Consider the following 12,795-nt stretch of genomic DNA (forward strand, 5'->3'; position numbering starts at 1 on the left):
AATAAATAAAAACACAGAGATCCTCTCGATGTAATCACCATTCTGAGTTGCTACATCACTTTCATGAGCTGCAAGTAGTGCGGCTAGTTCATTGTTTGTTTGTGGTGTCCAAGATATGTATGGTTAAGGAGAGAAAAAGCCAAAAGGGGCTGTGAAAGGAAAAGTCATGTAGTTGTTGATTATTACTATTTTTTTTTTTAATTATAGGAAAATGCGGTACTTTTTATATTTGATTTAATTATATAAAATACAAAAAATATATATATATATAATTAAAATTTGATAAAACAACATTATGCGATGGACTAGATTCCCAGTGGGTGAGTTAAAAAAAGACCAAGAGGATTTGGGTCAAGAACTCATAGCATTCATTATTAGTCTGCCTTCCAGAAGTCGGTTAGGAGGAAGAGATGGCAGGGATCGCCGTCACTTTAGTCACCGATAGGTTGCTCTCCTTGCTCGCTGATGAAGCCAGATTATTGAGAGGTGTCCACACCGAAGTTGAAGGTATCAAAACAGAGCTGCTCTACATCCAAGCTTTCCTCAAGGATGCAGATGCAAAGGCCGAGAAACGAGACACCAGCCAAGGCGTTAAAACTTGGGTCCAAGAACTAAGGGAGACGGCTTATTGCATAGAAGATCTCGTCGATGAATACATACTTCACATTGCAAATCGCCCTCATCGGCGTGGGGTCCTTGGTTTCCTCTGTAAGATTTCTCACCTACTCCCGAAACTGAAGCCACGCCATGAGATAGCCTCCAAGGTCCAGGATCTCAAGCTAAAGGTGGGTAAACTGAAGGAAGCAAGTTCAACTTTTGGGTTTATTAGTTCATTTGACCTAGGATCAGGCAGCTGCAGTGGTACAAGTGTTCCATGGCATGACCCGGGAGTGACATCTCTTTTCATCGAAGACGCCGAAATTGTGGGTATTGAATCTCACAAGGGTGAATTGATAAAATGGCTGGTAGAGGGAGCTCCAGAACGAACAGTGATTTCGGTGGTGGGCATGGGCGGGCTTGGCAAGACAACTCTTGCCAAGAAGGTTTATGACAACAAGAGGATGGTGGAACGCTTCGATTGCCATGCTTGGATCACTGTGTCTCAGTCATTCAAGATGGAGGAGGTACTTCGGAACGTGATAAAGCAATTCTATCAAGCAAGGAAAGAGTCAATTCCTGATGGTACCGATGCAATGGACGAGATGTCTCTTATTACTCGACTTAGGGAGTATTTGGAGGATAAAAGGTATGTCGTTGTTTTTGATGATCTTTGGAAATTAGAGTTCTGGAGATTTATTAGATATGTTTTACCAGAAAACAAAAGAGGCAGCAGGATAGTAATTACAACACGAAATGCTGAAGTAGGTTGTGCTGTTAAAGAATCTTCATTTCATTATATCCACAATCTTCAAGCTCTACCTCCCGAAAGTTCCTGGGAACTCTTCTGTAAGAAGGCATTTCAGGGTTGTTGCTGTCCTCCTGAATTAGAGAAAATTTCCCTTGATATTGTTAAAAGATGTGAAGGATTGCCGCTTGCAATTGTGGCAATGGGCGGTGCTTTATCAACCAAAGAGAAGAATGAGTTAGAATGGCAGAAATTTAATGATAGCCTTGGTTCCCAATTAGAAAGTAATCCCCATCTTGAAAGTATCACTAAAATTCTCTCCCTCAGTTATGATGACTTGCCTCACTACCTCAAGTCCTGTTTCTTGTACTTTGCCATTTTTCCAGAGGACTACTCCATTAATTGTGGAAGACTCATCCGACTGTGGATAGCTGAAGGATTTGTGAAAGGAAAGAGAGGAATAACATTGGAACAGGTTGCCGAAGAATACTTGACTGAACTGATTCATAGAAGCTTGGTTCAATTGTCCCACGTGGATTATAGAGGGAAAGTTAGAAGTTGCAGAGTCCATGATTTGATGCGTGAGATTATCCTCAGAAAGGCCGAGGAGTTGAGTTTTTGTATTTCTTTTGGGGAAGAAGACTCAAGCTTTGATGGAAAATTTCGGCGTGGATCAGTTCAAAAAAGCACAGATAATGTTGTGGAGGCTATTAATAGGAACCCACAGATTCGCTCAATTTTGCTTTTTGACATTCATGCAGTGCCCATGCTCTTTACAGGTACATCCCTTACCAACTTTAAGCTTTTGAAAGTATTGGATTTTGAAAAAGCTCCTCTATATAGTGTTCCAGAAGATTTGGGAAATCTGTTCCACTTGAGGTACTTAAGTCTGAGGAGGACAAAAGTCAAGATGCTTCCAAAGTCCATAGGTAAGTTACAAAACCTGCAAACTTTGGATCTGAAACATTCCCTCGTGGATGCGCTTCCAGTTGAGATCAAGAAGCTTCAAAAGCTGCGCCATATTCTAGCCTATTCTTATAACCACCATCCTGAATGGCAATGCCTTTCTGTTAAAGGAATACATGTAGGAGAGGGGATTGGCAGTATGGTAGAGTTGCAGAAGCTGTGTTATGTGGAGGCAAATCACGGGAAGGGCCTAATTGTGGAGCTAGGAAAGCTGAAACAGTTGAGAAAGCTGGGCATTACAAACCTTATGGAAGAAGACGGGCTAAGTCTTTGTGCCTCCATGTCAAATATGAAGTACCTTGAAGCTTTATGCATATGTGCAAGGGATGATGATATTCTCAAGTTAGAAACTATATCTGATCCACCCAGATATCTTAGAACTCTCTTTCTCCATGGATGCTTAAGCAAGTTGCCAGAATGGCTTACCACACTTCGAAGTCTAGTTCGTGTATGTTTAAGAAGGTCCAGGTTAAGCTATGATCCAGTGGAAGTCCTCCAACCTCTGCCTAATCTATTGGAGGTTGAACTCTGCAATGCATACGACGGTGAATGTTTGTGTTTTTCGGAATTAGGATTTCAGAAACTAGAACGGTTACGACTCAGAGACATGAAGGGACTGAAAACCCTGAAAATACGCGATGGAGCACTGCCTCTACTCAAACATTTTGAAATTGGGCCTAGCCCACAACTGGAGGAGGTGCCACCTGGCATTCGCCTGCTCAAAACCCTTACAGGTATTGATTTTTGGGGCATGTCAGAAGAATTCGCATTTAGTATGCTACCAGAGCATGGACAAAATTATCAGATAGTTGAACATGTCCCCAATGTCTTTTTCCACTTTTCCTATGATGGAGGCTACTACACCGTGAGACTAAGATGACCACCAAAAACATCATTCCAAATCCTGGGTGAGTTAATTTATTGCAAACTTTCATGCTGTTTTAGTTGGTATGAAGTTACCTCTTTGAGTAAGTTGAATCAAAATTTAACTAATTTGGCTGGGCACAGTGTGGGAATTGTCCCATGTCTGGTTGCACTTTCTTTTTTTGCTTGAGTTGAGATCGCAGGTAACTGAAGGTCAATTCAACTAATTAAATCCACCTAATTATCAGTTACATATATAGTTATATTACTTAGATTTACATGTGGAGGATAATCTTCTTTAAATAATACAAAAAAGTTTTGAACTCTGCAAAATGGTCTTCTTCTACCATTTGAAATTTTTGGAAAATTTGAAGTATTATATTTGCATCACTTCCAATATAGTTGTTGCATAAATCAAAAAACATAGTCTATAATGTAATTGACCCATTAATAAATTTGAAACATCTAAATTTAGAATTTAATCAATCATTTAAGTAGCAGTCCATTTAAAATACTTCATTCAGTTTGAAAAAGTCCCAAGTTTAAGACTGATCAGATGGATGGCCTTGAGTTACTCCTGGTCCAGTTCTACTTGAGATATAGTTGTGGTTGTTGGTCGTGACCTAATGAAATTTCAGTGATGATTGTAGGTTGTGATTGGTGATAACTGTTGGGCACTGATCAAGTTTGAAGTTCTTGTTACTGAAAATCAAGTTGTGTAAGGACACTTCTTTGAGCATCCCATATAAGGTTGATGTGATGTTTTTCTCCTTTTCCATGTATTATTATTACTTTCCCTTCAGGGATAGAGGAAATCCCAGCTTCTAGATTATGCAATACTGTTTAAGGTTTGAATCAATCAATAGGAATTGTTGGTGGTATGGTTGTTTAGGTTTTTAACCTAAACCATGTCTCCATGTTGATGGGTCTGGACTATTTCTTTGTTGCTCCTTTGGGAAGTGCAATGCTTTCACAATATCTCCCATGTTAATATATGGAAGTGCCATTGAAGCATTATAAATCATGAAATCATAGAGATAGTTGATACCCAAAACGTATGTGGGTTAGTTATGTCATTTACAGATGCATTAACTACTATTGAGACAGGAGAAATTAAAAAGACATTTGACATACCCACTTTTTGAGCATGCAATGTTCTTTCATTTACAACTAACCAATCCTTATTTGGATGAAAAATGATTTGATTTTATAAACAATTTCTCTAGTTCACATTTATAGACCCACTAGCCTGTGGTATAACTTTTGTGGGCCACCTAGAGCCATTTTTTCTTGATTAGAATACTAGAATGAAGATTTTTGCTTTGGAATGGTTTAGTTGTGAAAACTATAAAAGAAAATCAATATAATTAAAATTACTTAGAAACTTATATATTTTAAAATTATTTAATCTTTTTATAAAAAAATTAACATAAGTTAAATGAATTTGAAGTTTTTTTTTTTCACCTTTCCTTTTCTTGTTATTTTCCTTCCTTTACATGTCTTCTTTGAAATCAAAAGACTTGTCGTAGAACCAGGGCCTATTTGCATTTGAAATATCATCTTTATTATTGAATACCTCAATTCATCATCAATTACACAAAAGAAGATTGGAATAGAAGTTGATGGAAGTTGCTTCTCAATTTTTTGAAAATCAAATAACATGTCAAAGTAAAGTCAACTAAGGGTATGAGCTGGTTTAAGTATCTCAATGGGCTGCCCAAGATTAGTATAATAGATAGTTGGGCCTAATTGGAAATGTGGATTGGTTTTATAATGTCAATGGGTATCTAAGCTGAATACATTAGATAATTGAACCCAGTTGGAAACGTAGGATGGGTTTATAAAATCAATGTCCAATATAAAAGTCATTGTATCATGTAATTAGACCTAATTGGAAATGGATCCATTGGAATTAAAATATTGGAAGTGGCAAGAATTTTTTTTTTTTGGATTTACAAAAAAATTACAATAATTTTAAAAAATATGATAATTCAAAAAATATTTTTAAATATTTTTAAAACTAAAATATTTTTAGTTTTAAAAAAATATTTTTAGTTTTAAAATATATATAAAATTTAGGTGTAAATATAAAATATAAAATATGTAGTTCATCATAAATAATAAGGGCATGTTTGCTCAAGTGGTTTAAAGGTTGCCTTACACTTGAAAGACTCATGTATAAATCGTTTAAAATCGGAAAATATCAATCCTTCAATTTATCCTCACAAAATTTTTGTAACCTTGATGATTACAAATTTCCCGTGGATTAGCCATTTTGCCCTTGTTTCTTTCTCTATTGATTTTTCCTTCCTAGATTAGTGTTGATTTATTACGAACACGTTGCTATTGTGGAGGTACTCTCTAATGCATTCAATTAGACAATAGTAATTTATTGAACACGACCAAAATTTAAAAAATAAAATAAAATAAAACAAGCTTGGATAATTACAATAAGTGATTTTATATAAATTTTTCCATGTTTTTAAATTTCAGTTCTCATTGTTCTTTTGCATAAATTATGAGTAATTACACAAATGCCCTTAAAATTTTGAGTAATCACACAAATACCTTTACAATTTTGACTAACTGCAAAAAGATCTCTAAAATTATGAGCAAATGCATTACCATGCTTTAAATTATGAATAATTGCAAAAAGACCAATGAAATAATGAGCAATTGCACAAATACCCGTGAAATAACTTTTCTTCTACAACCTACACCAAATCTATGGAAGTTCACTTTTCAAATAAGGTCAACGAAGGCCCTAAAAGTCACAATTTTAAGGGCTGTGATTTGATTTTGGAACTGTTTATTCACTTCATATATTATTATTTCAACTTTTCATAAAATATAATCCAATATTGAATTTAAATAAAAATTGTTGTTACAAGGCCAATTTTTTTTCCAAATTATTAATTCCTATACAATCCAATGTTGTTCGTGGGGATAACCTATAGTCTTTCCTTATTTTATTCTTTTTATTTGTGTTTACAAGCCATAAAAGGACATTGGTTTGCCCAAAAACAAAAATATAAAAAATATTATTTTTAATAAGAAAAAATGTTCAATTAGTTATCATTGTTAACATCATTAAAAGATGATGCTTCTTAAAGCATCATTGAAAGCACTAGCTAAAGATGACACTTGCTAAAATCGTCATTATTGACTAAGATATACAATGATAGGATAGAGATGACACTTTAGGAAGTAAAAGGTATTCTTGTTTGCATTTTCTTTTCTTATAGTGATATTGGGTGTTTCAATATATTTGGGAGTTGACTATTAAAAGCATGACTCGTGTGGTGATGTGTTCTCTAGAGGGAATAGGGGTGCTTCAGTAGATGGGGATGAAGCCTTTTGAGAAACTTTTTTTTTTAGGGTTGAACTATGTTAACCTATATGTGGTCATTTTTATGTGTTTATGGTTGCGCACACAAGGATGGAAATATCAATTTTTATATAGATATATTGGTAGTTGAATTTTATAAATATATCGGGATATATAGAAAGATATCAATAAGTATTTTAATAAAAAATATTGATTGACGGAAATTAATTAATTTTAAAAGAGGATAAAAAATAATAATATATACATTACAATTGTTGTAAGGAAAAAAAATTAATACATGCATGATGAATTTATAACATTAGACAACAATATATTGAATTTGAAAACACATTAATTTTAAAATAAGAATGTATTTAATATTTTTATTTAGAAATATTGAAAACTTTATTTATAAATTTATATTTATCTTGTATTTAATTTATTATATAAAATACATACTAATATAATTAAAATTAACTTATTTATAAAAAAATTTATTTTAATTAATTTTCAACTTATAATATATACATATATATTAAATTACATTTGGTCTGATTAGTGAGGGCCAATTTGTTTCACACCAAAGACCCAAGTTTAAACCTTTATCTTGAAGCTTTTTTGTGTTTTCGACTCTTCAAGAGGCAACCCCACATCGGATTTTCAAAGAAAAATACTGGTATATTTAGTGCAAATAGAGCAACGACTAGCATGACCAGCACTGGTTGGGGCTGGGTTGGTGCAGCTTTTAGGAGGCTGTTTTGCAACAGGACTGGGTCGTGAACTGCTTCTTGAGGCCCAAGAAGTTTCACCACTAAATGGCAAAGTGGGCCAGAGATGGCCCAAAAAATCTACAAATTCAACCTTATACTTATCATGTAACATTGGAAACAAAAGTATGTCACTGAAGTGAAGTGATTAAATTTTTATTTAATAAAACAATTTCTCATATTAGGGTTAAAACTATGAAAAAAAAATTATTATTTTTTATTCTAATGAAATGTAATGACTATTTTTAACTATTATTTATTTCAAAAGTAAATATAAATTACTAGACAAATATGCAAACAACTTTTTTATCATAAGAATGCAGAGATTAATTAAACTTCATGTTTCTGGGTCACCCAAATGATAAAGAAATCCTTCTGTCGGATTGTCATACATGTCTTGCCTTCTCGATCCCCAGGGAAGGAAATCATACATTGATGGATGAGATCTTGAACTCCACTGTGCACAAACCTTGTCTTTTGTCTGAGAATGATTGACTAGCCAACAAGATCAAAAATCAAATTGCCAGCTCCAGAACCATGCAGAGTGTAGGGCTCACTCACATTTTGATAATTCTCGGTCTGTGGTCCCGAAGTCAACATGGTTATCCTCCTAATTCATATCTTCAGTGTCTCTAATTTTCTTGCTTCTGACCTTAAGAAAACGTTTTTATATGTCATCAATCTTTTTTCATGGGAACAACGTATTATCTTTCTGCATCTTGTTTTGCTTGATGTTGTTCTAAACATTTTTTTTTTTTTTAAAATATACTTTTTAAAATCTTAAGTTCATTAGGTAGACAAGGCCAACTAGGGTTAAATTGCACCCCTCATCATCATATTATACTTGCGCACATGCAAAACACGTACGTACAAAAATCACTAAGAGTACGTGATAATAGCAAGACCAAAATAGAGCTTCTATTAGCATGTAATTAAAAAAAAAAAAAAGAAACAAAAAAGAAAAAAAAAAACAAATGATATATAAGAGAGTTACACACTCTATTCTTTTCATTTTTCCAAGAAAGGTGTTTGGTTATAAAGACATTTTCTCACATGGAGCATATATAAGAGAGTTAGAGACCATCCAGAGATTGAAATGAGTATAATAAGTAATAAAGTGAAGTGGTGTTTGTTTTTTGGCTAAATAGAAAAAACCAAAATATTTTACTTTTTCAATTCAGTTAAAAGTAACTCATTGATATTAACCAATATAACTAAACTAAACTTATTATTGATAATAAGTTCACTTCAATTATATTGGTTAATATCAATAAAGTATTTTAAATTAATAGAAAAAACCAAATATTTTGGCTTTTTCTATTCAACAAAAAAAAACCCACCTAAATCACATTAGTACCTTCTCGAAGCATAGATTGAAGATGTAAAAGAAGGTTAGTGAGCTCTGCACTCTACACGATTCAGAAGTTGGACTATTCCCAACATAGATTTGAAATCATCAAAATATTGGGATGATTGTGAGAATTAAAAGAAACGGTACGTAAGTAACCTTCTCACAATTTAGATTTGAAGCATTCTCTGAGCTTTTTATTCTGTGCAATGAGCACAGAAGTGGGAACTAACACCAAAGAAACTTTTTTTCCTTTTTCAACCCACCACTTGGTATTACTTTTAATATATTGTGGTCTTTATGGCTCCACATGTTTCCAGGTTATTATAATAAAGGGCAATTTCATTTAGAAGGTAATAAGCAAGAGAATTTTTTTTTTTAAAATTAATCATAAATTTAAATATATAGCCTTAAAATATCTATAACAATTCTAGCTTAAATAATAGCCATTATTACTTGGTGCATGTAAAACATGGTAAGAAGGTGTGGTCAATTTATTTATCCAATACAATACATTGTAAGATTATAATTTTATGACTATTAGTACATATGTAGACCTTAAAATTTGCCTTTGTCTATTTGTTTTTCTTAAAAAAAAAAAAGAAATGAAAATAAAAGGAATAATATCTTTGTTGTCAGAAAGAAAAGAAATTGATTTTATGAAAGAACTTTTTCTTTTGAAGGGAAGGAAAGAGAATATTAAGAAAGGGTACTCATTTATTGGTGGAGGAAAAATGAGAGTTTTGAGGTTTTAAGAGAGAGATTTTGAAATTTTGATAATTGGTTAAAGAAGTAACCCATGGGATTTTTAGACAGAAAATTTTGAAGGGGATGAAAGAGTGCATGACTATTAAGAGATGGAAACTTTCAAGAAAAGAGATTTTGAGGGAGGCAGGAGAATGGGAAGCATTGCATGGGATTGGTGAATCAAAGGAAGGGGATCCAAATTAGGGGAAGTTGTGTTTGGGGAGCCCCATTTGAAGGTTATATGGGAATGAAACCCATAGAAAGTGGAATATGGGCTTTGTCCATTAATGATCAGAATATTTTTTTATGCACTAAATACTGTTTCAAAAAGTTATTCCAAAATTGCCCTTTTGTTTTCCTTGTCAGCAGCCACCACGGTCTCCATGTAAGCAGCCATTGGTCTCCAAAATATTCCATGTAATAAGCACTCAAATCTGAACCGAGAAGAAGCCGATCAGAGGAAACACAACATGAGGTATGTGGGTCTCCGTTCAGTGGGTTTCCACCTTCAAGGAGTAATCTTGTAATTTTTCCTCAGAAAATGTGAAGAAGAAGACCATTTCTGCTGGTACAAATTTCCACCTTCATGGAATAATCCTGTCTTCTTCTTCACATTTTCTGAGGAAAAATTAATAATAACGATACCAGTAGAAAATAATTTAAATTCAACACTTCATCCCTAAATCAAATCAGAAGACTCTTCTATAACCCTCTCAACTCACTATCTTGGTCCTGTAAACAAAGAACACTTAATTTGTTAGTCACAACACTCTTGAACCCTGTATTCTTAAAGTTTCCCTAAACCGAATCCTCATTGTGTAACAAAAAAGGAAGCTAATCTAAGTAAATATTGGTTGCAAATTAACTAAACACTCTTCCTGAAGCATGAGACTAAACCATAACCTAGATAAAAAGATAGCAAAATAAAAGAGTTAGCTTTTTCACTGTAATTTCCAGATTTCTTATCCATATTAGATAGTTCAACATCGTTCCATACTTGTTTCTAAATCACTTCCTCATGTGTAGTTCCATTTTGAGAAATCATCTATGGTCATTTCTCAAGCATGTTTCATGTGAACATATCATTGGAAGCAATGCATCCCAAAATATCAAATAATCTAGAAAAATAATAAACTTTACTTTTGCATAAGTAGAGTAGAATATGAAGATTTTTTTCAGTTTCAAATAGGATATAGATTCTTCATGAATGTTCTATAGGCAGGCATCCAACAGGCTAACCATTCACAGGGGGAAGTGGCCTGCATAAAATAGTTTTGCTCAACATTCCAATATTATGATTTCTTACTGCTTTTGTTGAGTCATTTTCAATACCATTTCCTACTTTTTTTCTTATTCCTTTATTGGATGCCTCTACATTGTTTTCCTCAAAACTTTGAGGGAAAATTCTCCCTTTTAGGTGTGGGTTTGAGGATTTTGATGACCATTTCAGCATTTTTAACCCATTCTTCCGATGACCTAGGTTAAGTTTTGGCATAACGAGTAAATTTTAGAACGTGTTTTTGGGAGACAGTCTCATTTTTTCACATGGGTTTGAATCTGATTGATGATTTGGTGAGCATTTCTTAACTATATGGCTACTCATGAAATGACCCATGTAAACTTCTGATTGTATCTGAGGGAAAAAAATCTCTTAGATTAGATAATTTTGCTGACCATTTCTCTAATACATGGCCATCCATACAAAGGCCCACTTCCAAGTTTTGGAACAACATGAACATTTCAGTGTATTTTTGGGAATGTAGATAAATAAAGGCTCTCTTTTACATATGGGGTCGAAATTGATTTGATGATTTTGGTGAGCACTTCTCAATTATAGAACCATTCATCCAATGACCCACCTCAAGTTTGGCAGAATAATAATATTTTAGAAGGTAATTTTGGGAAGTAGTCTCGTTTTTTAGGGACTGTACCTTAGGTACTACCTTAGTGGCCCTTAGGTACTACCTTGAGGGCCCCTAGGTACTACCTTAGCTAAACCTCAACTCAACCTCTCCCAAGCCTCGACCCTTGCTCTCATACCCATACACCATCCCATTATGTGTTTTTTCAAAGTGCTCAAGTGGTCCACAAGTGCTTTTTATGGACTGTACCTTAGGTACTACCTTAGTGGACTTGAGGTACTACCTTAGTGGCCTTTAGGTACTATCTTAAGGCCCCTAGGTACTACCTTAGCTAAACCTCAACTCAACCTCTCCAAGCCTCGGGCCTTCCTCTCCTACCCTTACACCATCCCCTTATATGCTTCTCTAGAGTTCTCAAGTGGTTCCCAAGTGCTTTTTAGGAACTGTACCGTAGATACTACCATAGTGGCCTTGAGGTACTACCATAATGGCCTTGAGGTACTACCTTAGTGGCCTTTAGGTACTACCTTAAAGGCCCCTAAGTACTACCTTAGCTAAACTTCAACTCAACCTCTCCCAAGCCGTGGACTTTCCTCTCCTACCCTTACCATATCCCCTTACGTGCTTCTCTTGAGTTCTCAAGTGGTCCCTAGTGCTTTTTAGGGATTGTACCTTAGGTACTACTTTAGTGGCCTTGAGGTACTACCTTAGTGGCCTTTAGGGACAACTTTAAGGGCCACTAAGTACTACCTTAGCTAAACCTTAACACAACCTATCCCAAGCCTCGGGCCTTCCTTTCCTACCCTTAAACCATCCCATTATGTGCTTCTCTGGAATGCTAAAGTGGTCCACAAGTGTTTTTTAGGGACTGTACCTTAGGTACAACCTTAGTGGCCTTTAGGTACTGCCTTAAGGGCCCTTGGATAATACCTTAGCTAAACCTCAACTTAACCTCTCCAAAGCCTCGGCTTTCCTCTCCTACCCTTACACCGTCCCCTTATGTGCTTCTCTTGAGTGCTCAAGTGGTCCACAAGTGCTTTTTATGGACTGTACCTTAGGTACTACCTTAGTAGACTTGAGGTACTACCTTAGTGGCCTTTAGGTACTATCTTAAGGGCCCCTAGGTACTACCTTAGCTAAACCTCAACTCAACCTCTCCCAAGCCTCGGGCCTTCCTCTCCTACCCTTACACCATCCCCTTATATGCTTCTCTAGAGTTCTCAAGTGGTTCCCAAGTGCTTTTTAGGAACTGTACCGTAGGTACTACCATAGTGGCCTTGAGGTACTACCATAATGGCCTTGAGGTACTACCTTAGTGGCCTTTAGGTACTACCTTAAAGGCCCCTAAGTACTACCTTAGCTAAACTTCAACTCAACCTCTCCCAAGCCGTGGACCTTCCTCTCCTACCCTTACCATATCCCCTTACGTGCTTCTCTTGAGTTCTCAAGTGGTCCCCTAGTGCTTTTTAGGGATTGTACCTTAGGTACTACTTTAGTGGCCTTGAGGTACTACCTTAGTGGCCTTTAGGGACAACTTTAAGGGCCACTAAGTACTACCTTAGCTAAAC

The 12,795-nt window shown here is 35.1% G+C and overlaps 1 protein-coding gene across 4 annotated transcripts; it reads left to right on the top strand.

The window, feature by feature from the left end:
* The first annotated feature begins 400 nt into the window (after positions 1 to 400).
* Positions 401 to 4,111, top strand: LOC117915643 (disease resistance protein RPM1-like). 4 transcript variants are annotated; one of them, XM_034831259.1, is made up of 3 exons: positions 401 to 2,274; positions 2,422 to 3,219; positions 3,826 to 4,111. In XM_034831259.1, exons 1-2 carry the CDS (start codon positions 411 to 413, stop codon positions 3,189 to 3,191), a joined length of 2,634 nt encoding a protein of 877 aa, XP_034687150.1. In that variant the 5' UTR covers positions 401 to 410; the 3' UTR covers positions 3,192 to 3,219; positions 3,826 to 4,111. The 4 variants fall into 4 exon arrangements, with proteins under 4 accessions (XP_034687150.1, XP_034687149.1, XP_034687147.1 ...); XM_034831258.1 differs by having other exon boundaries at positions 401 to 1,629; positions 1,732 to 3,219; XM_034831256.1 differs by having other exon boundaries at positions 401 to 3,219; positions 3,814 to 4,111.
* The last annotated feature ends 8,684 nt before the right edge of the window (positions 4,112 to 12,795 follow it).

Source organism: Vitis riparia, chromosome 6, assembly GCF_004353265.1.
Source record: "Vitis riparia cultivar Riparia Gloire de Montpellier isolate 1030 chromosome 6, EGFV_Vit.rip_1.0, whole genome shotgun sequence".
Lineage (NCBI taxonomy): Eukaryota > Viridiplantae > Streptophyta > Magnoliopsida > Vitales > Vitaceae > Vitis > Vitis riparia.